We start from the raw sequence: 27,066 nt of genomic DNA on the forward strand, positions 1-27,066 counted from the left end.
TTTCTGGGTCAGCTTCAAGGGCAGCCCCGCGTAGAGCGAATTACAGTAGTCAAGCCTGGAGGTGACCGTCGCATGGATCACTGTGGCCAGGTCGGGGCGGGAAAGGTAAGGGACCAATTGCTTGATGCAGCAAAGGTGGATAAATAAAGAGTTAATTCCAACTGGCACAGTGTGATTTATTGCTGGCTCGCCTCTGTTGGCATGTGTCTGCCTATGTATGATGTTTTTAAGCAGATAGTGCTTTGCAGAGGGGCTTGCAGATCCACCCCTAAATAATGTCTAGCTGCTCACATGCCGAACCCTGCAAATCGGGTTTGCTGGGGCTGCAGAGAGCGCCCTGCCAGACCTGGGATGGAGCTACTGCGTTACTCATGGAGATTAGAGGAATACAATCTGTCCTGTTGCGGCAGCAGCTGATGCAAGACTGGCTGGCGGGGTGGGGGAAGGATTAAGGATGATCCGGCCTTGAGAGGGAGAGGGGGAGACGAGGCAAAGGACCAATGATCGGGAGATAAATTAATATAGCCGAAGGGGTGTGTGCAAATATAGGTTACTAGGGGAAAGCGACAGGAAGCTGGCGAAAGATATATTCTCTCCACCTCCCCCCCTTCCACAAAAGTGTCCACTACTGTGATGAAAGCAATGGATGCAGGTAGATGAGACCGTCGGATAACCCCGCTGTAAGAAAGCTAGCAGCTACAGACCGCAGCGCCCGTTTTCCCAGGATGGAAATGGGTGCCGACAGCTGGGGGGGTGCCTCCTGTCGACCCCAGGAGGGGGGGTTAGGTATGCAAGGAGGTCGTTTTGCCTTGCCACACCCAGTGAGCTTCGGGGCTGAGCAGGGATTTGAACCCTAGTCCAGCGCTCTAACCACTATGCAACACTGGCTCTGTTCTTATGCTTGCTACCCCCCCCCCCCAATGACACTGGGGGGCGGTGGCGGTACCTGCAGGTCTTTTGTGGAAAACACACAATTTTTTGCTCCCTCTGCAATGAACTGGGAAGCTCTCCTGGTCGCCGCGGCAACCCTCCCTTCTGCAGAGATGCGGCTCCCGGTCGCCATGGCGACCGCATCACTTTGGGGAGCTGTCTCAGGTGCTGTTTGCTGCTGCCTCAAGCGGATTCTGCATTGCGTTGCCATCGCCACCGGGCCCCACAGCACAAATTATGGCCTGGGCAGCTGTTCTGTGTGCAGATTAAGGCCAGGCAGGCCCAGAGAGCCACTGCCAGCCAGGAAAGGCAGTCCTGAGGCCTGACTCTGATGCCAATGTTCCTCCTCGCCTCTGTAATCCAAAACAAGCGGCGAAAAACAGGTGGTTTAAAGATGTTCTGACTCGGGCAGTGAACCGACAAGCTCAGTCACTGCTGTGGGCAAATGCACTTTCACCTAGCCTTCTCCTTGTCAGTTGGGCCAGAGGCCTGTGGTACTCCCTGCTACAAGATGCACGGGGGTGTGTGTGTGCAATTTCTGCCCAGTGACCCTCTTGGTTCAGAAAATCTTGAGTCCTGAAGTACATTGCAAAAGCTGCAGCCTTCACCCTACGCAGGAATTCTCAGGAACATTTTATTCTTGCTAGTTGTGCTGGGGAAGAGAGAAATATTTCATTGCTCTAGCAGTAGCAGAACGAGACTGAGGTTCTAGCCTCCTCGGTTTGCCCTGAGAGAAGCCAGAGGTTCATCGCCAGAATCGTGTTCAGCTGTGGGCTATGTCGCCCAAAATATCCAGAGGGCACCAGACTGGAGAAAGCTGCTTCATAGTTTCATTTCGCCCATCCTTTGTCATCCACAAGCGTGCTGATACCAGCCTCATGCCTGGAGATTTGTCGCAGTGCCCAGGTCAGCAATGCAGCCGCAAAAAAAATGGCTATGGGTTAGCGAGAGAAGCAGGCAGAGGGCCTTCTCGGTGGTGGCGCCCACCCTGTGGAACACCCTCCCATCAGATGTCAAGGAAAGAAACAACTATCTGACTTTTAGAAGACATCTGAAGGCAGCCCTGTTTAGGAAAGTTTTGAATGTTTGAAGTTTTACTCTGTTTTTAATGTTCTGTTGGGAGCCACCCAGAGTAGCTGGGGAAACCCAGCCAGATGGGTGGGGCAGAAATGATAACATTATTATTATTATTATTAATTATTATTATTACAAAGTGACTCTTCACGACTGATGCTTTTCTCATTGTTAAATAGGACTCCTTCAGGGGAAACCCAGAGGAATTATTATATTATAATAAATAATAATTATAATAATATTAGGACACATGTACCCATGCATAGGGACGCGGGTGGCACTGTGGGTTAAACCACAGAGCCTAGGGTTTGCCAATCAGAAGGTCGGCGGTTCGAATCCCCGCGACATGGTTAGCTCCCGTTGCTCGGTCCCTGCTCCTGCCAACCTAGCAGTTCAAAAGCACATCAAAGTGCAAGTAGATAAATAGGTACCGCTCCGGCGGAAAGGTAAAAGGCGTTTTCGTACACTACTCTGGTTCGCCAGAAGCGGCTTAGTCCTGCTGGCCACGTGACCCGGAATCTGTACGCCGGCTCCCTCAGCCAGTAAAGCGAGATGAGCGCCACAACCACAGAGTCGGCCACGACCTAATGGTCAGGGGTCCCTTTACCTTTAAGCCATGCATACCCGCTCCACAGGTGCCAATTCATGACATGTCTGTGCCCCCCAGTGGAAAACCCACAGGACATGTATGCATGAGTGTACCAGGATATTGGGGGGGGGGCAGACAAAGTTGTTGAGCCCATAAATATCTAGGGGGAGCACAGAACCTAAGATAATTGAGTACTTCCAATGCTTTTCAATATTTGCGGATATGTGGGGGCAACTGCCCCCCACCTCCGCATGCATGCAAACTCCCTTGCAAACAGTCACTGGGGGTTGCATAGCAGAACAAGCTTCTCCCCTCGCTAATGGCACCCACATTCAAGATCCCCTTGTCTTAGCAAAACGCAGAGGGGTGTGTCCCCCCCCCTGAAAAAAACCCCACACTTCACTCCACTTGCTTTGGCGCACAGAGTTTGTCACAGTCTCGCAAGAGGGGTGTTGTTGTCGTTTAGTCGTGTCCGACTCTTCGTGACCCCCTGGACCAGAGCACACCAGGCACTCCTATCTTCCACTGCCTCCCACAGTTCGGTCAAACTCATGCTGCTAGCATCGAGAACACTGTCCCACCATCTCGTCCTCCATCGTCCCCTTCTCCTTGTGCCCTCCATCTTTCCCAACATCAGGGTCTTTTCCAGGGAGTCTTCTCTTCTCATGAGGTGGCCAAAGTCTTGGAGCCTCAGCTTCACGATCTGTCCTTCCAGTGAGCCCTCAGGGCTGATTTCCTTCCGAATGGAGAGGTTGGATCTTCTTGCAGTCCATGGGACTCTCAAGAGTCTCCTCCAGCACCAGAATTCAAAAGCATCCATTCTTCAGCCATCAGCCTTCTTTATGGCCCAGCTCTCACTTCCATACATCACTACTGGGGAAACCAGAACTTTAACTATAAGGACCTTGGTCGGCAAGGTGGTGTCTTTGCTTTTTAAGATGCTGTCTAGATTTGTCATTGCTTTTCTCCCAGGAAGCAGGCGTCTTTTAATTTCGTGACTGCTGTCAACATCTGCAGTGATCATGGAGCCCAAGAAAGTAAAATCTCTCACTGCCTCCATTTCTTCCCCTTCTATTTGCAAGGAGGTGATGGGCCCAGTGGCCAAGATCTTAGTCTTTTTTGATGTTGAGCTTCAGACCATATTTTGCACTCTCCTCTTTCACCCTCATTAAAAGGTTCTTTAATTCCTCCTCACTTTCTGCCATCAAGGTTGTGTCATCTGCATATCTGAGGTTGTTGATATTTCTTCCGGCAATCTTAATTCCGGCTTGGGATTCATCCAGCCCAGCCTTTCCCATGATGAATTCTGCATATAAGTTAAGTAAGCAGGGAGACAATATACGGTATACCCTGGTCGTACTCCTTTCCCAATTTTGAACCAATCGTTTAAGGCCATACAGCTTTAACTATATGGACCTTTGTTGGCAAGGTGGTGTCTCTGCTTTTTAAGATGTTGTCTAGGTTTGTCATTGCTTTTCTCCCAAAAAGCAGGCGTCTTTTAATTTTGTGGATGCTGTCACCATCTGCAGTGATCGTGGAGCCCAAGAAAGGAGGCCAATGGCTTCCTCCCCCCCCCCTTTCCTCCTCTCCCTGTCAGCTCACTGAAAAGAAAAGAAAAAGGGTTACAGGCAAGGCCTTAATGAAAGCCATTCATTCGGTCTGGCTCGGAGGAGACCAGGGTGCCCCTGCCAACATCTCCCCCCCCCCTGACATGCCAAGTGATTTAGGGGGTGGGATGCCCATCCCTCGAAGGGCAGCCCCAAATCACCAAGGGGCTATTTATTGTGCCACTCCTGGCTTCAACTCAGCCAGATTTTTAAAAAGCTACGCGTTCAGTGAAAAAGGACCCTCTCTTTCCTGGCTCCCCCCCCCCCCCAATGCCCCCCTATTCAAAAGGGCTGACCTTATTTCATAGAATTACAGCTCTAGTCCAGTCTGCTACAATGCAATATTCTGGATTCCAGTCTGATTTTTCACCAAAAAAAAGAGAGAGAGAAATCAATGCATCATTTTTAAGATGCTGTCTAGGTTTGTCGTTGCTTTTCTCCCAAGTCTTTTAATTTCGTGGCCAGGAAATGGCCAAAATATGGAGCTGTGCAGATGCTAATTTCTAAAGACAGATGCACATTTAGGAAGAGAAGGCTGCGCTTTAATTAAAAGCGCAAAATGCATCTCGGCCTCATTGGGGGGTTAATGCATTTCGGACCTGCAGAGTTTGCTGCCAACTATGGATGGGCAACTTGGAAGGTGAGGCAAGGTGATGTTTGGCGGCTGGCGTGTCAGGCTAAGACCCTGGAGAGACCAGAGTTCAAATCCTGCAACATACTTGGCCATAGAACTCATTCCATGACCTTGGGGGGCCAACTCACTCCTCCTCCCAGCCGAACCGACCTCGCAGGGCTGTCGTTAGGCTAAATGGAGAGGAAGGGAGGAATATATGCACTTTGTGAGCTGGGTAAATGCAAAATAATAGCAACCACTGAGAAAAAAATATAATTTTCCTTCGCTCCAGGGAGGGGGGGGGGAAATGCTTCCCACAGCTCCATTTAACGTATAACGTATCTAAATGCACGGTCAAAAACTCCGACCCAAAAGGCAACCAAAGTTTTTAAAGTTTTTATTTATTTATTTATTTCTCATCTTTACAGTAAATCTGATACAGGCAATTAAATAATTCTGCAAATAAAAACAAAGATAAAAACAAAAGAGTTAAAAAGCCAAAGAATTTTTAAGTTATGTCTTCCATTCATACACGTAATAATCGACTTCGATGCAAGCCTTAAAAGAGGTGAAAGGGGTGAAATTTAATAACTATTGAAAAAAACAAGAAGCAAGGGAGTTTTTTTTTTTAATTAAAAAAAAACACCCGTTGCCAAAAAATTAAGGTTCGCTTTCGTTTTAAAACAACACTTCTGTTCTTCCGATAAATATTAAACGGGAAGTGAGAGATGAGGCAAGCGAGAATCTAAGAGAAAACAAAAATAAAATTAAAAAAAACTCCATCAGTTAATTAAAGTGACTAAAGAGGCATTATTGGGTTCAGTCAATATTTCCCCCTCAACTATGGCAGAACCAGTGGTTTTGTTTCGTTTTTTAAAATTTCTTTTCTATCATCATCTTAGTGCAATGTGTGCCACTATTATAACAGATTAAAACAACTGTACACTAAAGGACGAACAGGGTCAGAGTAGATCCTATTTAGAAGAGAGAGAGGGAATAAAAGAGGGATGGCGGGGTGAGACAATTAAGACTGACAAGCTTCGTTTTTCACAGCCGCCGCGACCGTTTCCTCTGCAAGGGAATCAGAACAGCCGCCATGCCCAAAAAAAGCCTTTTGTCTGCCATTTTTTAAAAAGAGCTGCTTGCAAGTCAAGAGAGAGATGGCAAGCTATTGCCACACAGAAGTCAAAAGTAGTAAGGGGAGGAACGGGGACGGCTTCAACCCCTGAAGCCATTTTGGACGGTTGCCACAGATTCTGCGCTTTCTAAAACCGGGAAGAAGGGTTTACTGATTTACTGAGAGGACCGGCCAGCAGCAAAATGGCTGCCATCCAAAAACAGAGCGGCGGCCATTTTGTCCATCATGCAGAACTGAGAGAGTGCAGCCATTTCGCTCGGTGGCCAACACTCTGAGGGAAGAATTGGGTTTAATCCTTCGTTAAGTGTATTTAGAGAGCGCAGCAACACACACCCTCAAAAAAACCCCACGTTTAATGCATATTTTGACGTTCTTCCGTGCAGTCATGGCCGCCGGAAGCTTCCGGAGCGGCTGAGACAAAATGGCTTCCCAATGGTCAACAGTCGGAGGCCCCAAACCGCAGCAATCCCCCCCAAATTAGGAACCAAGATGGCCCACCGCTAACCCCCATAGGGCCAAGGAGCCCCCTGTAGCCATTTTCATAACAAGGGTTTCGTGGCAGGAGCGAAACTGGTAGAAAAGATGGCGAGGGGTGAGAGGAGGGGGAAGGAAAAGAGCTCTGGAAAAGGATGAAAATACGGAGGACTCAGCAGTACCTTAATTTTTAATATATATAAAAAATATCTATATACATTTATTATTATATTAGGAAATATCTCCGGGATGGGAAAGGGGGGGGGAGATTTGTGGGACCTGGGCTTGGGGGGGGGGGATCACAGCCTCTGAGCTCCCCACATATGTGGGGCGAGAAGGGGGAGAAAAAATGTCGTTAGAACGAGCCAAAGCAGCATTCCCAAATATTTCGAGAGAGGTAAAGGGGGCGAATGCGGGCCAGATGAAGGGGTGCAGGTGGAAGAAGCAAAGCTTTCGATTTTGGGGTTTGGGGATTGTCTAGCAACGGTTAAGGATGTGCAGAAGTGGGGTGCCCCCCCTGCACCCCACAACCACCCTGCTCTTCCTTCAACATCAATGCGCCACCCTCTTCTGAGCATGGAAGAAAAAAGTTAGCTTTCTTTTCTTATTTTAGGGTGCTGGGGTGCAAGGGGATGGGGCGGAGGGGAGGACGGACAGAGGATTTTTTGGGGGGACACTATCATTCTTTGTTGACCCGGATCTTGAAAGCCACGCGGCCGGCAAACTTGTCCCGCTCGTCGTTCGTGTTGACGTTGGCGGCGTTGACCCTGCACTCGATGTGGTGGTCGTAGTTGAACGTGAGGTTGAGGAATTTGACGGCCACGACGGGCTGCGTGTAGTTCACCTGCAGAATTGGGGGAGACCGAGTTGCAAAATCAGCCGGGGAACCAACCCACGGATCTTTTCTCGCATCCCCCAAATCTCTCGCTCTTCCTCCAAAAACACTAAAGCGGCTTTTGCGCTCGGATTAAAGCGGCAGCCCGAAACGTCCTTGCAAAAGTTAAGAGGTCCGACTCGCGAGCGGCTTCCAAATCTACCGAAAATTTCAGCGCCAAAAAACCCCTAGCTTGCTAAACCACAAACTGATTTTTTAAAAAAACTGAATTCATCTCGATTTTTATTTCTTGCCTAGCTACTAAATACTGGAGAGACTGGTCAGCAAACTTTTTCAGCAGGGGGCCGGTCCGCTGTCCCTCAGACCTTATGGGGGCAAGACTATATTTTGGAAAAAAAAAATGAAAGAATTCCTATGCCCCACAAATAACCCAGGGATGTGTTTCAAATAAAAGGACACATTTTACTCATGTAAAAACACGCTGATTCCCGGACCGTGCATGGGCCAGATTGAGAAGGCGATTGGGCCAGATAGTTTGCCTACCCATGCTTTAGCACTTTAACTTTGCTCCCATTTCGTTTTTAATTTTTAGAAAGCCTTTCTGTACCGCTATCTACAAAGCGGTTTACGAGCCACAGGAACGGCAAAATATACAACGGAAATCACACATCCCGCAACAACGTGAGCCGGAGCAATTGAGTCAAAATGATATGTAGGACTATAGAAATAAAGAACGCGATATGCGATGGTCCATCTGAAATATAATATTGCAAACGGATTGTTGAATATGATGGCCGAATACTTGGAGAGCTTCCTCCTATTTGGGGATTTAATGCTTTTCCACTTTCTACTTTGGAACAATAAATGTTTAGTCCAAGCCTGCGACACACCTTTGTCCTCCCACCCAATCTTTGTACATCCCTTTAGCAAAAGATGGCGGGACGCAGGTGGCGCTGTGGTCTAAACCACTGAGCCTAGGGCTTGCCGATCGGAAGATTGGCGGTTCGAATCCCCACAACGGGGTGAGCTCCCGTTGCTCAGTCCCTGCTCCTGCCAACCTAGCAGTTTGAAAGCACGTCAAAGTGCAAGTAGATAAATAGGTACTGCTCTGGCGGGAAGGTAAATGGCGTTTCCGTGTGCTGCTCTGGTTTCGCCAGAAGCGACTTAGTCATGCTGGCCACATGACCCGGAAAAACTGTCTGCGGACAAACGCCGGCTCCCTTGGCCAGTAAAGCGAGATGAGCGCCGCAACCCCAGTCGTTTGCAACTGGAAATAACTGTCAGGAGTCCTTTCCCTTTAGCAAAAGATGGCCCCAAGAAACACACTTTTGGGTTGAAGAGGAGGAAAGAAAAGGCTTGGGGAGTGTGCAATACTTACATGGATTTTTTTGCCGTAATAAGGAAAGTACATTAGGTCAATGTTTCCATTGGGAGGGAACATTACTACCTCCCCCAGTTTCTGGGCATCCTCCTCTTTCTGTGGGAGGAGAAAAGACGGGTGTCAAAACATATTTTATCCCTCCCCCCCTCCCTGACATGCGGCTAGCAACATGCCACCCCCATTCACCTTAATGCTCACTATTCCAAACTCACTTTCACTAACTGTGATATCTCCCTTTCCTATTGGCTGGCTACGCCAATGATCATTTTGCCCCCCACTCCCGGTGCTCGCTCGCTGCCTCATTCAACTCTTCTGCCGTCCGCTATGTGCATTCAATTATCAAAAATCTCCCCTCCCACTAAGACACAGCCTCCAAGGCCGCCACCCCCCCTGCCCCCGCTTTTCCCAAACCGCATCCAGCGTTGTCCTTACTATGAGATCTTCCTTAGGGTTTTTTTTCTTCTGAAGACAGAAACGTAGAAGAAGAAGACAGAGTGAACGCGTGGAGAGACAAAGAAGAAAATAAAGTGAACAAAGGAAAGGCTAAATGAACAGAGGAGGGAGACAGCCATTTTTACAAAAAACGTAAGAGGAACAAACAAAACCAAGGGCTATCAAGACTGTATTTTACACGACTGTGATCCTTTTCTTACACTATCTCTGTACAGTCATACCTCATGTTACGTCCTTTCAGGTTACGTCCCGCGGCGACCCGGAAGTACCGGAAAGGGTTACTTCTGGGTTTCGCCGCTCGTGCATGTGCACAAACGCTAAATTGCGCATGCGCACGAGCACCAAATCACGCCGCGCACCTGTGTAGATACGGTGCTTCAGGTTGCGCTCTTTTCATGTTGTGAACGGGCCTCCGGAACGGATCCCGTTCTCAACCGGAGGTACCACTATATTACCTTACGATGACGGGACAACTTCAAGTTTTGTTAGGGAAGCGGGGAGGGGAGTAAGAGGGAAATCAAATGATATTCTTGGTGTAAATTTCTTCTCTTTTTGAAAAAGCAGCAAAGCGGTGTGTGTGTGTTTTAGAAAAAACACTGTGATCTAGCACCACCCGGAATTGTACACTCAAACCAAAGACATCTGGAAGCTCCAGCTTTCATAAATTCAAGAAGAGGCTGTGCAGATGAACCTGAATCCAAGTCTGGTGACAGATCTCAGAAGCTGGGCGCTGGCGGTTGAGCCATGATTTGATAGGGAAAGGGAAAAGGTACTCAGAACCCGGACTACCTCTCCGCCTCTTCCTCGTATTGCCAAAACAAGGAAATCGTTTGACATTGCTGAACATGAAGGCGCGGCAAATTTCAACATCCCTTGGCGCAAGAGTTTGAACTGGTTTTTCAGAAGGGTAAGCGCTGCCTCGATTACTCACAAAGGGAAAAACTACTGCAGGAGGCAAGAGGTAAAGGAAGTAAAGTGGCTGAGCGGGAGAGCATCTACTTTGCATACAAAAAGTCCCGAATTCGATTTCCGACAGGATCCGAAGGTAAAGCTGGGGGAAAGGCCCTTTTCTGAAATCTCAGGGGGGCCACTGCCAGCACTGAACCAGATGGACTCATGCTCATGAACTTAACAAGGCAGTTCTCCATGTTCTTAACTTCATGACAAGCAGTATTTAAATGCATCGTCAAAGCTGTTAAATATCGCTTGGGTGGTTTTTTTGAGCAATCCCTTGGTAGGCTAGCTATCCCGATGTCTATCGGGATACCAAATGATGGAACTGACCTGGAGAAATGTTTATATGTGATTTTGTGACCCCTATATAGCAATGTTCAATGAATTTAGAGGCTAGCAAATCAACATTTTTAAATAACCCCCCAGCCCTAACAAACTAGAGCGGCTGGGGGAACCCAGTCGCATGGGCAGGCTACAAGAAAATATTATGATTACAATTATTATTATTTTTAGTATTATTCTTTCACAGGAGGCTGTGAAGTGTCCTTGGAGATATTTTCAAAAAAAATCCCAGCCAATATGGATTTAGCCCTGCTAAACATGAAAAAGGGGACACCCCAACAGAATTCTACAATATTCATAGCTAGGGGCCAGGGGAGAATGTCTCCCCTATTGATATTAATACTTTTGCGGGTTATTCACATTGCAACAAAGAAGTTCGAATTGGGGGATAGAAGACAAAATTGCAGGAACAGGCCTGTGGCCCATTTAGTCCATTACCCTGTTCTCACAGTGGCCACCTAGATGCCCATTAGGGGATGCTTGGAAGCAGGATTCGAACGCAAGATCCTCCCCTCCACATTTTCCAGCAACTGGTATTCTGAAGCAACGCTGCCTCCAATTGTGATGGGAGAACATTGCCACCTTGGCTGGGAGCCATGCATGACCCTCTCCTCCTCCAGAAATCTTCCTGATCCTCTTTGAAAGCCATCCAATTTGGCAGCCATCCCTGCGCCTCCAGTGGCAGGGAGTTCCACAGGTTAACTCCAATTTGGCGGCCATCCTTGCGCCATCCAGTGGGAGAGAGTTCCACAGGTTAACTCCGCTCTGCATAAAGAAGTTCTTCCCTTGACCCAGCCTGAAACTTCCGAGATACTGTGTCAGGTTTGGAACTTAACTGGTTAAGAAGTTCCCATGATGCCTCAACATTCAGACGTCAGCTGTAGAAGCTGGGAGGAGCCTGGGAGGAGTTTCTGTCTCTTCCTCTCTGGTCTTTGAGGGAGAAAGTCGCAGTTTCTCCTAATGGCTGCAAGGAGCCCAGGAGATCCCTGGGGGAATGTCGGAATAAAGAACTGAAATGGACAAACCTGGACTCTGTATGTGTTTGTCAAAGGACGTGACAGTTTATCACCGCTGTGTTTATCTCTGCTAAGGTGTGATTGAGAGCTACGGGACGACGGAGCTGAGTGGCGCAGCTGAGGGAAGCGCGCCGGACCGGGCTGCCATAAATAGCTAATTGAGGACCAATAAATCAATTAGCGGGGTCCCAATATATCAATTTTGTCACATACTGCGGGACAGGAAGGTTTGCAGCGACTTCCTCCAAGCACAAAAGTGTTTTGCACAAGAGGAGGCGAGTGGGAATCTAGCCGGGAATGCGGACTGCTGGGTTCTTTCAAAAGGCAAGGCTACTTTTGCGGGCCAGAGGCGATCGGCCCCCTATATGGGTTCTCTACCCCTATATCCCGAAGCGTTGCAGGACGAGCAGAAAGCAAAAGCTGTCGGGGTTCTAGGATCCGCTAAAGGTCATCTGCCTAAACGGTTCTAGATTTATCTTCTAATGCTTTGGCAAGACCTTACCTCGTGCTTAGACCGGGGTCTCTGAATGCACAGAATAATAATTATATTTTTTTTGAAAGAGACAAGGAGGAAGAGGAGGAGAGGGGAAAGTGGAGCGTTAATGAAATGGAATGAAAAAGAACAAGAAAGAAAAAATCAAGGAAGAAGAGAAGGAGAGAGAGACAAAAACCAGCAGAGCAGTGGCAGATCAGAGGCTTTTACCTTTGCCAGGCAAGAGACGTTGATGGGCTTGCCGTCTCCCGCGTAGAACTTGATGACCTGCCGAGAGACAAGATGGGGGGGAGAAAAGGGTTCAGGACCTCCAAGTGGCTCTCACTCTGCCCTCCCCGCCCCACAAAAAATTAACTGAGCTGGGCGGGGGGGGGGGGGGACGACGACACCACCATCTGCAAAAAGACGGGGTGGAATTGGCCCCACTCTGGGAAAGGCTGACGCTTCTGCTTTCAAAACACCAGCCTTCACCGACTTGGTGCCGTCCGGTGGTTCCGCGCTACAACTCCCATGGGAGTTATAGTTCAAAATCACCGAGTCGGTGAAGGCTGCAATTCAACAGAATCAGCAACAGAATTCCTCCCATCTCCGCAGAAGAAAAGGTTAGGCAGCCTGAGGTTTTTATGTGCTCCTGCGACCTCTCCTTTTAATCCTCGGATGTGGGGATGGAGGGCTCGCAATTCTCAGCTCTTGCCTGGGCTGCCCTCTTCTGAGGGAGTCCGTTCCACCGTCTCCCAAATATTTAGTTTCTTGCCGTTTGGATCCATCGGTTCAGGCCTGCCCGCGGGGTGCAGGAGGAAATAATGAAAAACTCAAGTCTTTTATTACGTTTTTAATCTTCTGCTGGGAGCTGCCCAGAGTGGCTGGGGAGGCCCGACCAGATAGGCAGTGTATAGGTAATAAATTATTATAAGGTAAAGGTAAAGGGACCCCTGACCATTAGGTCCAGTCGTGGCCGACTCTGGGGTTGCGGCGCTCATCTGGCTTTATTGGCCGAGGGAGCCGGCGTCCAGCTTCCGGGTCATGTGGCCAGCAGGACTAAGCCGCTTCTGGCGAAACCAGAGCAGTGCACGGAAACGCCGTTTACCTTCCCGCCGGAGCGGTACCTATTTATCTATTTGCACTTTGAGGTGCTTTTGAACTGCTAGGTGGGCAGGAGCAGGGACCAAGCAACGGGAGTTCACCCCGTCATTGCGGGGATTCGAACCGCCGACCTTCTGATCGGCAAGTCCTAGGCTCTGTGGTTTAACCCACAGCACCACCCGCATCCCAACAGAATATTAAAAACATGATAAAACATCAAACATTAAAAACTTCCCTAAACAGGGCTGCCTTCAGATGCTTAGGGCCTCATCAAACCTAAATCCGGCCCTCAATATACCCCAACCCATTATTATTTTTTAAAATAGATCATTTCCTCTGCCCCACTTCCACCCCCCTGCCCAGCTCCGTACGGTGCAGGTGACAGATTTGGCGGTCCCCGACGGCTCAAACGCCAACTCGAACCCGTGCTCGCCAGGGTAGTTTTCAGTGGAAGGGACGGCCGAGATGGTGGGGAGGTGACTAAGCCGCTTCTGGCGAACCAGAGCAGCGCATGGAAACGCCGTTTACCTTCCCGCCGGAGCGGTACCTATTCATCTACTTGCACTTTGATGTGCTTTCGAACTGCGTTTGGCAGGAGCAGAGACCGAGCAATGGGAGCTCACCCCGTCACAGGGATTCGAACCACCAACCTTCTGGTCGGCAAGGCCTAGGCTCTGTGGGTTAACCCACACCGCCACCCACGTCCCAATAAATTATTATAAACTGTTATTATTCCCTTCTGCAGACTGAACAGACCCTCAACTGACAAGAGAGGAGTCAGGGCTTCTTAACCTACCCGGTTCATCTTGACGATGATACAGGGGCGCCCGTCCCGGTACCCGTAAGTGGTGTCGTTGAGGCCCGAGCAGTCGCCCAGCATGGTGCGGTTGAACTGGCACGCCGTCTTTGGGTAATTCAACACCCCATTGTCCACCTGCTCATTGTACTGCCCCGGGATGCAGTCCCGGTTGCTGGCCACCTGCTTGGCGTTGTCATAAGCTGGAAGAGAAGGAGGAATCTTAAGAGTTCGAAAGGGAACCCGGGGGTCATCTAGTCCAACCCCCGGCGACGCAGCAGGAGGAAAACGTAGCTCGGCGACAGAACATCTCCTTGACCCAGTCTCGGGGAGTTCCAGGGTAGGGAAAGACCCTTTTGATTATTATTTTTTTCATGGTAAATCTTTATTAGTTCAAAATACAGATACAGATGATCATTTACAACGAAGGTAAATAGAAAAGAGAGAAATACAGAAAGAAAAATCAAGACAAAAGAAAAAGGGGGAAAAGATAAAAAGAAAAAGGCAAAAATTTATACAAAAGCATATCCGTCAAATAAAAACTTATGCTTAAAACTTCCAATCGTCCTCATTATACTGTTTATATAGCCATGGTTTTATCGCACAGCTTTGCATTATAGCCTTTTCCATATATTCCAAAGGGAAAGACCCTTTTGAGACTCCACAGCAGGCAATTCTGGTGCAACGGGTACTTTAAAAAAAACCTGTTTTGTTTATTTTTACATTTGATCTCACTTTTCCTCTAAGGAGCCCTGTTTTATGCTTTACAACAACCCTGTGAGGTTAGGGGCCAAGAGTTGAGCGGCAGGCCCAAGCTTCTTTTAAAGCTCATATGCCCACAGCCCCCCAATCTTGGGAACTGTAGTTTGCCAGTGGTGCTGGGAAATGTAGTTCTGAGGGGTAAACTACAGTTCCCAGGATTTTCATTTTATCAGCACAAAGGTAGGCCATTGTTGTTATTGTATTTATTTAATATTTCCCCAAACTCCCTTTTAAAAACACACCCAAGACAGGGCCAGCTGCCTCCACATCTCCCAGTGTAAAAAATGGGGAGAGGCGAATAAATAAAGGCTGGCCGCAAAACATCATCTGGAAGGACTGCAGGTGCACCACCGTACGCAGAATAAAATGAAATTTAAAAACCATGATGGGACAGATCAAAAAGCCCAGGTTCAATCTGACTGAGGTTTGGTGGGGGCTATTTGTGGTGCAGAAACCGTGTCTTTGAAGCCGTTCCCTATCCACTAACAAGTGGGAATCGACAGTCCAGATGTCTACTGAAGCACAGATCAAAAAAGGCTAAATAAATAAGCTTGAAGCGCCAGCTCCAAAAAGCACACTGCGTTTTTATAGCGACACCCTTTTTAAAAAGCAGAGCACACACACACGTCTAAATTATGCAGCTATAATCCTGATAATGACCCTCCAGAGGAGGTTAGCATTATCCTTGCATTGCTCTGGCATACTGATCTAATGGAGAGAATGACACACAATTTGAGATTTCGACAAGGGCTGCATCCTCCAGACACCTTTTAATAAGATTTGGCATTATTTTATTAGAGATACAGAGGAACCGTCATTTCCAAGACATGCCTGGCAAATCTGGAACTGGACTTGATAACAAGATAGCCTTTTACTTGGGACTTTGCTATTTTAAACTACTTGCAAATGCACTTGTTCTATGCGCCTATTTTATGGTTTCGCTTCTCGTCTGAAAGCTGGAAAGCTGCTGGCAGTCAGTGTAGACAGCACTGGCCTAGATGGACACCGTCTTGGAGTCTATTTTCCTGCACTGCTCAGATCTTTGCAAATCTACTCTCTGCTCTGCCGCCTTTCCCCCACATAGCGCCAGGCAGACACCCCCGTCTCCAATTAACAATCCGCAAAGAATTCCGGTATATTTTCAATTCCGTCTGATTTTATAAGAGAGTGGAAAGCCCCTTGGAGGAAACCGAAGGCAGGTGATTATATAGATATATGCAACCTGACTTAAAGGGCATCGTGGAGTTTCACCCAGCAAGGAGTTCCGCTGGTGAATGCACCCAGCTCGTTTTTCCACACCTGCCACCTCTAGGGGGCCTCAGCTGCGCATGCTTGCCCCAGCCCCTCTGAAACTTGGGTCCCCAGGTGTTGCTGGACTATAACTCCCATCATCCATTCCTCCCAGGACCCTGGATGATGGAAGTTGTAGTCCAACAACATCCGGCGACGAGAAAGGGAACATTGCAGAAGCTTGGGGAAAGGGGGCGTGCAGCCGTTCCTTCCCTAATTAAGTGGTTAATTAGCATCATTAGGCAGAAAGGCTGGGGAGGGGAGGAGAAAGGTGTTCCTCCTTCCCCCATTTTACTTACCCTCCAAAAACTTATTTAGCATCCTCACGTATTCCTCCCAGGATTCAGTCTGGCTCATGTTGTAAGTGATGTCCAGCGCGTCCGTCTTGGGGCGAATCATCACGCCTGCGAGGCAGGGAGGGAGAAAAAGAGAAACGGTTGAGTTTCAGAGCTCTGCCTGCCCACATTCCTCCCAGAGGACCAGAAACTTGCCTGGTCTGCCCCGCAGAGGACCTTAATGTCCATGAATAATCAGTTTAGAGGTCCCGGGCCCTAAGGAAGTCAGACTATCCTCCACCAGGGCCAGGGCCTTCTCAGTGATGATTCCGACCTGGTGGAATGCTTTGTCCCATGAGACCAGGGCCCTGCAGGATTTAACTTACTTCCGCAGGGCCTGTAAGACAGAGCTATTCCGCCTGGCTTTCAATTTGAACTTAGCCTGATGTTTTATTCCCCTTCCTTCCCTCCCGCTTCCCCTTTTTATGAAGATTACCCACTCTGGGATCCCACAGCTAAATCTCCCCTGGTCTCCTCACTGGCCAAATAGGACTAACTTAACCAACTAGCCCTGGTGATCATCTAATGCTTATTGGATGGATTTCCCCCCCTAAATTGATTTCTGAATTCTGAATTTATTGTTATTCACATTTTATACTGTATTTTATGCTGTTTTTGTTACATCAATTAAGGGTTATAAATTTGTTGTTAGCTGCCCTGAGCCTGGTTTTCTGAACTGGGAAGGATGGGGTATAAATAAAAATTTATTATTATTATTATTATTATTATTATTATTATTATTAGTTCTCTCCTTGGAGAAATCCTGGGTCAGACTAGATGGCCCCAGCAAGCCCCTCATCTGTGTCAAAGACCAGTGGGGAGCTCCTAATTTGAGCCAGTTTAGCAAGCAGACGGGCATATCCACACTGGGTTTACACATTCCTGTACACGGCCAGGGCTTGCCCCAAAGGATCCTGGGGGTTGTAGTTTGTGAGTGTGCCAAGAATAGCCCGTTTAACAGCTTCAACCTCCCCTCCCAGGGCTCCATGCAGGAAGGAGCGACTTTCAAAACCAGCTTTTAATTCCGAAGTCTTAGCCTTCTTTTCTATTTTGGTGCTACCGTGGGGCGGGAGGGGGACATTTCGCCTGAGAACACCCACGTCTCTGAGCATGTCCAGAGTTCAATGAATGACCCTAGCCAGATTCTGCACATCTGGGCAGTTCCTAGTGCAAGCTGGCTGGCCATCTGCAACGGGTGCCAAAGCTGAGATTCCTGCATTGCGGGGGGGTTGGACTAGATGACCGCAGGGGTCCCTTCCAACTCTATGATTCTTCGAAGGCCAGGCACTTCTTTAGACACCAGTGCCTCATGCAAAACCATTTAAGCATGCCCCTCTCCACACAGCACCACTTATGTGAAAACCACATAGCTGTCAAGCGTCCCTTATTTGGCGGGACAGTCCCTTATCCCAGCGCCATGTCCCGCTGCTGTCCCTTATTGATGATGTCCCTTAAATAAGCTACTGAAGGTAATGGGGCCCTTTCTATGTCCAGCTGTCCTTTGTCAACAACAAATTGTTGCTGTTTTTTGTGTTGAATATATGCTCTATGGTAATGTATGGACCTAATAGGTATCTAAAGCCATTTGGACGCAACAAAATACGTATTTTATCAAAGTAATTGTTGATCCCTTATTTTGGCTGCCGATCCCTTATTTTCAAGGCTGCTGGTCCCTTGTTTTCAAATCTGTAAGTTGACAGCTATGGAAAAACACCCTTCAAGCAGAAAGCTAACACCTCAGGGAGAACGCCAGGCTAGAGCCCCTCTCCTTGTTGCACCTGCTTTCTGCCTGCGGGGACTTTGCGCGCAATCTGCACGCAAGGTTGGAAGCCAAGGCCTCACCTGGGATGGAGAGGCGGTCCTGGTATTTGGGGTTGAACTGGTCCACCGTCTGCAGCATCACCCACATCGTGAGGGTGAAGAGGGCCGTGAGGAAGCCGTAGAAGACCAGGTAGAACAGTAGGATCAGAGCTGCAGGTGGGGCAGGAAGGGGAAAAAATAGATTAAATTGAGGAAAGAAAGTCAGGCAGTGAGGTCCAAAAACTGTAGCCATTAGGACTGCCCCCCATTCTGTTTTCTTATCAGATCCCCACCTCATGCTCCCCTCTGCCAGTGGGGATGCTGTTCTTAGACAGGCCTGCAAATGAATATTGTAGAACAGCCTTTGCCAACCTAGCGCCCTCCAAGGCTATTGGGACTCACCAGCCTCCACCCAGAACTGCCATTTTGGACTACGACCAGTGTTAGAAACTCAGGTATATAAGCTAATCGCAAACCTTAAAGCTAGGTTTTTGTTGCCACAGCGAGTTATCTCAAGGAATATTTATTTATTATTATTATTATTATTATTATTATTATTATTATTATTATTATTATTTTATTATATTTCATTTCTATTTTTTTTAAAAAATACTGCTTTTTTCTATACTGCTTTATATTTTGAAGAACAATTCTCAAAGCCTTGTTTTGAAGAACAAGTCTCAAACACACAAAAATGTCACATAGCACAATCCAGATTAAAATAACTTCATATGAAGTTGATTATGAAAAGTATTTTTTCTTTTCTTGTTTCTTTCTTTTATCTTTCTATTCTGGAAAACTGTGTAGATGAAATGTTTTTATGTATGGTTATATATTGTTTCTATTTTTTCTATTCACTTTTTATGTAACATTTAATAAAATAAAATAGAAAAAACAACTTCAAGTGAAATATTTCAAATCCTCCTCTAAAAGACATTTTGCAGTCGCCAACCGGTCAGCCAGTGGTTGCAATTGGACCCGCAGCAGTCGCAAAATGCGCCTAGCTAATTTCTATCCCTGAGTACGACTCCCACCAGCCCCCAGCTAAACAGGGCGATTTCGGACTACAACTCCCATCAGCCACAGCCAGCACACCTGCGTCACAGCCCAAAAGGAGCGCCGGTTCGACAAAGCTCGCTCCAGAAAGAGAGCCTGCAAATTGCTACCGCCTTATGTCTGCCCTGCCTTTGAAACGCCTACGAAACCGTAACGTCTTTGGCCCATCCCGAAATTTTCCTCTGCAGCACCTGCCTGCCTCGCTAGGGCGTTGTGCCAATTTAATTAGATGATTGATGAAGCGAAGGAAACCCGAGATGCGCCCCCCCCCGTCACAGTCGCTAGATATCCCACGAGGTTCAGCAGGAGGGCAGCTGGGCTATCCATGGCAGGAAGGCTTGAGGGCCAGGGAATTAAAAAGGGGGTCTGCACTGAATTCCAAACCCCCCCCCCAAATCTTTGATACTCCTTTAGCATGTTTTAACACTCCTTTAGCGTGTTGCATGCTAAAGGGCCAGGGGTACAGCGTCTGCGAAAGATCCCAGGATCAGCAAGAGATTCTTAATCTCAGGGTTGTGGATTGGAGCCCCACGTTGGACGAAAGACTCCTGCATGGCGGGGGGTTGGCCTAGATGACCCTCAGGGATCCCAATTCTACGACAATCTCCCGGTCCGGCTAGGAGATACCCTCCCTGCTGGAAAGTCCAAAAATGAAGATTTTAATTTGGTCGCAAGTGGCCGATGGCAAAATGCGCCAGGCATGTTTCGAAGGCTTCCCAGGCCCCAAACTCGTAATCCCAGATTCGAGTAAATACTGTATATTTTTCGTTGAAAAGTCCCATGACCGGCCCAAGCAGACCTGCCCCTAATATCATCCCCTTCCTCTCCAAATGTCTCTCTCCTCTACTGCTAGGCAAACCTACCTTCCTCAAACTCAGCCCTCCAGATCTTTTTGGCCTACAACTCCCATGATCCCTAGCTAGCAGGACCAGTGGTCAGGGATGATGGGAATTGTAGTCTCAAAACATCTGGAGGGTTGAGTTGGAGGAAGCCTGTAGTACGGCTCCAGTTGCTCTCCCTCAGTGGTACCTTTCTGCTTAATGTGGATTATGAACCCATCTGTGTCTCCTTTAATTCACCCTCGTTCTCCTCCCTCCTGCTTTCCTGAACTTTCACCTCCCTAAATCCACAGATTCCCAGCTATTCGGTTTTTCAAATCTTCGGGATTCTTCCACTTTAGGGAGGAGAAATTGTGGGATGGCAGGAGTTGCGGGGGGGGGGGGGGAGAGAACCACTCAAATTTGAGGAGGCACAAGGAGTTCGCAATGGGCAGGGCCCTTAATCTCACAGTGCATATCTGAACTATGGAACTCCCTGCCACAAGATGGCCAACAACTTGGGGGGGGGGGGGCTTCAAAAGGAGATTAGGCGAATGCATGGTGGAAGAGGGGAAATATTCATAATCAGTTGGAAGCCCCCGAAAAGTGCAAAAGGTGGTCAATTTTACAGCCACGCTGCTAATTTGTAGCATAAATCTTAGCTGCGAAGACTCAGAAGGCAAAAATACTGCTGACAACATGGTGGAACATTCAAGTAACCGGGTTGTTGATTTTTTTAATCCCCCTGGAGCCAATGATCAGGTTTTTTTATTTATTATTAACTTCCAACTATTCCTTATCTCATTATTTAAGACAAGGAGAGTCTCCCAAAACAGTCAGCAAAGGAAAAAAGCCCAGAGTCCAGGCTGTGGGCTTGCAAAGTGAAGCCTTCGACCTGACATCTAAAGCCAGGTGGGATCCAAGCTGTTCTCTAGACTCGCACGGGATTTACTCAAAGTTTACACCTAGGACTCCTAAGACGTTGCAAGCTCCTCCAGAGCATAGGCCCCTTTGTGAAAATAAGCAGTTGCATTGATCCCAAAGATGACTCCCAGCTCAGGTCAGCGGAGCTCTCCGTTTACTATGTAATTTACTGAAGTGGGTCGCTGTTGCCATTTCGCAGATCGGGGAACTGAGGCCAAGAGGAAGTGACTAGCTAGACACTCCACCCGGCGAGAGAATCTAACCCACAGGAATCCCAGATCCAGGTTGCAACACCTTCATTCAATGTAGGCCACGCAGCTGGAATAAGTAGGCTATCAGATGGAACCATCAAGAGACACAATTCGGCACAAGTCAGAAAGTAAACAGAGGCTAGGAGGGACAGAAACACCGTGTGTTTGTGTGCAGGAGCCTCAAACTTGTGTACGAAAATATGGAGACAGTTAGGATAATATCAGAGCTGCCCAATGCTTTGTTTAAAATACATCCCTGTATGTTTGAAATTCGCCAGGCAATTCAAAGAAACAAACTCAGTAAATCTCAGGGCAAAATTTTATCCAGCTGCCCCCCAGGAACCCACAGCACAACCTGCCCCCCAGCTGAGTGTTAAAATAAGCAACTCCTGGCAGCGGGGTCTAGAGGTCACCCTCGCACAAATCCTGCGGTGTTCCCACAGAGAGACAAGACAGAGCAAAGCTCACATCCAGGGCGTTGGCCAATGCTTCAAGTTACTTAAGAGCCAAGCCTGGAATTGAACCTCCCATCACCTCCACAGGCACCAAGTATTGCGGTGTAGTGCTTAGAGTCGGACTATGCAAGAGCAGGGTTCAAATCTCCTCCGCGTTCAGCTACCTTGGGCCAGTCACTGTCGTTCTGGGCCCAGCCTACCTGGCAGGGCTGTTGTGGAATTGAATGAGGATAGGGGGAAATCGATGAGCTCTCCGGAGAAAGAAAAAAAAAGGAGAGCTGGGATGCCCGTGCAATAAATAAGTAATAAAGTGCATTTCTGAAGCATCCTCTCCAATGACACACAGAGGGAGGGAGCAAAGCTGGAAAACCTGCAGCTTGCAAGACATTAACCCCAGACCCTCTGGGCTTTGCAAGGCCAAAGCTGAGCTGACAGACAGGAGATAATCCTGTTTGCTGTGTCTGGAGTTCTTGCTCTCTCTTCAAAACACACAGGCATTTATAGCAAAAGAAATATGGGCATCCAGAGAGGGGGAGCAACAGGGCATTCTGCCTGTCCCCCCAAAACACACACACACAACCCCCAGATCCCCAGCCTTTTAATTTTTTAAAAAATGCATTTATAGCCTTTGTAGAAGCCAGGATATAAGGCAGAACGTGGAAGCCCCATTCCTGGCCGTTCTTGTGAGAAATGAGTCTGCTCCTCCATTCGGCGTTTGGCTTTGCCTGCCACCCAAAAAACTCCCACCCCCTCAATAAAAACAAAAATCCTGTATATTCCCACGAGCAGAAATGAGACTACAAAATTACAATTAGATTACAAAAATGATGGGGGTTTTTACTCCCTCGAAGAATCCACAGTCTCTTCCCCCGCCCTCTAAATTATCCAATTTTTTTTCCAGGCAGCCCCCCAATGTTTTAAGCTGCCCCCCTTTACCACCTTCCTTCACGTTCTCTCTCTCTTTGCTACATTTAAGCACCTGCCTTGTCCTGTCTCCCCTCCCGGCCTCCCCCTGCTTGGCCAAATCCTGCCCCCCCTGGCCTTCTTCTCGTTCCAGAAATGTCCAGCCCCACAGATCAGGCCTCCTACCGTCCCCCGGAGATCCCTTTCACCCCGAAAAACACTCACAGCTGGACACCTCAGATTAAAATCCTGAGCACCCATTGCTTGTTGTGCGGGTCTCTCTCTCCCTCGCCCAATGCTGAAATATCAGGCCTCATTTCCACCCTAGAGAAGACCCCATAACTCTTTCAGTTTCACCCATCCCTGCTTTTTTGCCTAAGGAGAACCCCAATATTAAGGGGGTCCCGATTACTGACTGCCTGCATTCTGCACCAAAACCCATCTTCCTGCTGCTGTTTCCTCCACTTCCGGGCACCAGTGGGTACCATTCCCCCCCCCCACAGACATGGCATGGCATGGGGGGCATATCTGTGACCGATGAGGTTCCTGAACCCTCACCTTATTAGGGAGATAACTGCTTCTCCCCCCTAAAATAAACCCCGCAAGTGAAGCTTGCATCCTTCCACCTGCTGCTAAAATGCTTCTTCCAAAGAAGTATTTGGGTATGCTGCGCGCCCCCCCCCACAAGACCGCCTTTTGCCCCATGGAGAAATCGAGGCAGCGATGTCTCCTCCGCCAACTGTATTAGACAGGGCGAAAGGCTGCGCCAACTCTCTCTTCTCCACACCGCTTGCCAACGTCTTCGCTCCGCAGTGCCAAAGGCAACTGAACCCCGAGCTGAGCCAAGATGGACCCCCCCTCCTCCACAAAAAAAAGTGCTGTCAGATCTTGGCCTGGTTTCCTTCCTTCCCCCGCACGCCGGATCAGGATCAGCTACTGCAGCGGGGGTGAGGTGCCATTAGCTTTCTGCAGTGAAATGCAAGCCAGGATCGTTGGGGGGGGGGGCGCGGTCTTGTTCCCCAATACCGCTTCGCACATTGCCGGATCTCCAGAGCGCACAAAAGCAGAGAGTCGTAAATTGCAATAAAATGGAAAGACTACCGTTTGGTGGGGGGTGGAGGGGGGGAAAGGGGGAACCAGATTATCAACGCAGCTTTGGTTTGCAATCAAAGGGGGCGACCCCCCCCAAAAAAAAATAAAACAGAGCAAGGAAAACCGCAAGAGATTGTTCTGGCAAGGAAAACCGCAAGAGATTCGAGTTTAGGAGAGTGGGAGACTTGTGGGATTTGACAAAAGCAGGGAGGGAGGGGGGCAGATTTGTGGGGAGGGGGGAACTGCAAAGAGGGGGCCAGAGCCTGACAGAGAGGTTGCAAGCTTTGGGGAAAGGAATTTTCCCACAGGCAAACAAGGTTTCCAAGGGAGAAGGAAAAGCTTGCCAGGTTCCTCAGGAGTTGCAATGCGACAGACCCAAAGGTTGGACCTTCTGTCGAAGGGGGGAGGCACGTCCTTCTCCAACCCCCCCCCCCCACAACACCAAATTTTCTTCCCTCTCACCCTCCAGAAATTATTCAGGTTCCCCATTCCCAGTCTGATCCACCAGCTAGTTTCCCAGCCATCTACATATTGTTGAAATCCCCACCCCAAAAAGGCGACTTGGGGATGCCAGCAAAGTGGGTAAAATTGGGGGGGGGTGGAATCAAGAGGTACACAGACTTTGGGGGGGGGTAGAAAGTCTGGAAAGGGGAGAATTCAAGAATCTGCAGTGGGAGATCTAGAAAGGCCAGGCCACATTTACAAGGGTGGTTTGAAGAAGGAATCTCATAATGTCAGCTTGCTTTGGGGGGGGGGCCACAGCAGGGAGATAGAGAGATCTATAAATCAACTGTCTCGCAGATCAAGGGGGTCACCATTGGAAGGGAGGGTTCGTTGCTCGAAGCAGATCTAGGTGCGCATCTAGTTTTTATGGAGGGGGGGCGCAACACAGAGAGGATGGGAAACAAGCAAAGGTTTGCCAGCAAACCAGCATTTTGATCAACTGTTGTGCAAGCCTGATTATTTTTCAAAGCAGGACAAAGCGACAGAGGCTGTGGAGAAGCCCCCTCCTCTCTGGTGCCAGGAGACTGGGGGGGGCGAGCTTGTTGACAGACTGGGCAGGCGGTGGGGGCGGGGGGAGAGAGAGGGGGCCTCACAAGCCAACTCCACAGAAGGAAAATAATGACCTACTTTTCCTCCTGATCTGGCCTCTGCTGTTGCCCACAGCACCTTCTTCCCTGCATTAAAAATTGGGGGGTGGGGGAGGAGAGAGCCCACCGTCAACCCCCCCAAAAAACAAGAGCATCAGGAAACAGAAAGCCCCATACAATCTCTGCCCTTTTTGGGGGGGGCCACAGACCCTATACAGGACCTGATCGCTGGGACCATAAGCCCCCCCCCCCACAAAAATATATATATATTTTCAGGCCTATTCCACTCTATCAATACTGCCACATTTTCTATGCACATTTAATATCGCCTCTCATCATGAGCAAATGATCGCCCCCCCCAACCAATCTTCAGGGATGCAGTGACTCCCTAGGCACCCCACTTCTCCCCCCCCCCACCCCAAACACAGCAAATGCTCCCCCAAATTTTTTTTTATTCAAAGCATATAATGATTTTGCTTCCTGGGGAGTCTCCACGCTCTGATCTGTTCTCTTTTCAAACTGGGGTCTTTTAGCTCTGTCAGATATATACACACACACACACACACACATTCCTCCCCCCCCAATCTGCTTTCTCCAAGGGGTGCTGTCCCCCCTCCCAATCCGCAAAGACTGCAGCGAGATCCCCAACATTAATTCTCTTCTGCACCTGCATCTAATAGTCTCGTATCTCTCCATTTTGTAGGTTATGTTTGGGGGGGGGGTGTTTAAGGTCAATCTTTGACTAAAGAACCAGATACACCCCCCTCCCCTGTTTATCAACCTGCCTTCTAGAACATTGCAAAGGCGAGATCATCTCCCCTTTCCATTCTACCCCACAAATGCAGAACAGGGTCCCAAGGGAAATCCAGTTTTATCCATCTTCAAATTTCACTTCATGGCCTGGGTGGCGATGGGTGATTTTTTTTGGGGGGGGTGTGCTTTGCCCAGGGTGTAAATAACCCAATGTGTTTTCCCCCTTTCCTTTTTGGGGTACAGCCTTGGCTGCTATTCAAGGACTTAGATCATCTCACCCCCCTCCTTCAAATTCAAAAATTGAGAATTATTTTAGAAGTGGGGCCCTGTTTGAATTCCAGTCTCCCTGCTTTTCTTCCACCCTAAACACTAATCTATAACATATATAGATTTTTATTTTATTTTTTTAACATAGACGCCTAATAACCCCCTACTGAAATTTCCCATAAGGGCCCTTTCCATATTAAGCACCCTCCCCAAACAAAATCCACATGAAACCCAATTTCCCCCTTGCATTTCCTATTTTACTCAAGGTCTGCAGTTTCCCTTTTCGGGGGGGGGACCCCAGCAGTCCTCCATATCTGCATGCCCCCCCTTCCAGGATAACATCACGCATCACAACCCCTCCTTTTTTTCTAGTCCCCCCCCCAATTGAGATCTGTTAGAGAAATTTCCCTTTTCCCCCTCCAGAAAGACCGCCCCCATCACAAAACTCCCCCTTACATAACCCTCCCCAAAGCACCCCCCTCTTTCAAAAACCAAGGTTAGAAAATCTCATGGGCGATGCCCCCTTTTATTTTATTTTATTATTAAAGAAATAAAATAAGGGGGAGACATGAGAATATTCAGAATCTTCTTCCCAAGGAGGGGGACCCCGATTTTCAGCTTTGCTTTTGGCTCTCATAAGTTCCCCCCCATCCCTAAAATAATCCCTTTCGTGGCCCTGTTCTCTGTCTCTCCCCCATCTCCACTAATCTCCCCCTTTAAATAATCTCCCTTGGCTAGGAGTCCTTGAACTATCTTGTCATTAAATCCTGCCCTGGGGAAGGAGGAGGCGGCGGAGGAGGAGGAGGAGGGCAGCCTCAAGATGCAGGATCTGCCCCCCCCCCCAGTCCCTGCCTGCGTGCGCCCCCCAAAAAAAATCCCAGACAAGACAGTCTCACCCCAGCTGCTCCCGGTGCGCCCCATAAACTGATGCGTGCGCGGGTTCCAGATAAATTCCTTCCACTCCGTCATCAGTTGCCCGCAGGTCTTCTTCTCCTTCTCGACGGCCATGGTGGCTTCAAAGTGGGGGGGTCAGATCCTGGCAAGGTGGAGGGGGCAAATAGGGGGCTGGTCTTGGGAGGTCTCCCCCCAAAACAAGGATGCCCAGGGAGAAGGAAGCAGGAGAGAGGGAGAGAGAGATGCAGGCGCAAAAGCTAAGCTCTTTGCAAGGATGCTCAGAGGGCCTCCTCCTCTGCTGCAAAGGGAAAGAGGCTGGAGGAGAGGGAGGGCTCCTATTTATTGCCCTCGCCCCGCCCCCTCCTGCCCTCGCCCCGCCCCCTGCTCATGAATATGCGCGCACGACGCCTCCGCCCCCTTTTCCCCATTCAGGATTTTCCCATCGGGGCTGGGCGGTTTTCTTGAAAGAGATGTTGGGCTGAGCCCCATTTGGAGAGGGAAGGGTCTTTGGGGAGGGGGAGGGGTGGGGAGGAGAGGAGAGGGGGGAGGGGAGGGAGATCCCCCCCCATCAAGTTTCTCAGGTCTGCTAGGTTTTGG

General features: G+C 48.8%; 1 protein-coding gene across 1 annotated transcript; it reads right to left on the reverse strand.

Annotated features, from left to right (window-relative positions):
- Nucleotides 1–5,194: 5,194 nt before the first annotated feature.
- On the reverse strand, nt 5,195–26,781 carry ATP1B2 (ATPase Na+/K+ transporting subunit beta 2). Its single transcript, XM_028752007.2, has 7 exons — nt 26,472–26,781; nt 18,008–18,136; nt 16,130–16,234; nt 13,779–13,981; nt 12,110–12,166; nt 8,639–8,737; nt 5,195–7,269 (listed from the first exon to the last, which is right to left on the reverse strand). The coding sequence occupies exons 1-7, from the start codon at nt 26,581–26,583 to the stop codon at nt 7,105–7,107; spliced, it is 870 nt and encodes a 289-aa protein (XP_028607840.2). The 5' UTR covers nt 26,584–26,781; the 3' UTR covers nt 5,195–7,104.
- Nucleotides 26,782–27,066: the final 285 nt, after the last annotated feature.

This window comes from Podarcis muralis, chromosome 13 (genome assembly GCF_964188315.1).
Source record: "Podarcis muralis chromosome 13, rPodMur119.hap1.1, whole genome shotgun sequence".
Taxonomy (NCBI): domain Eukaryota; kingdom Metazoa; phylum Chordata; class Lepidosauria; order Squamata; family Lacertidae; genus Podarcis; species Podarcis muralis.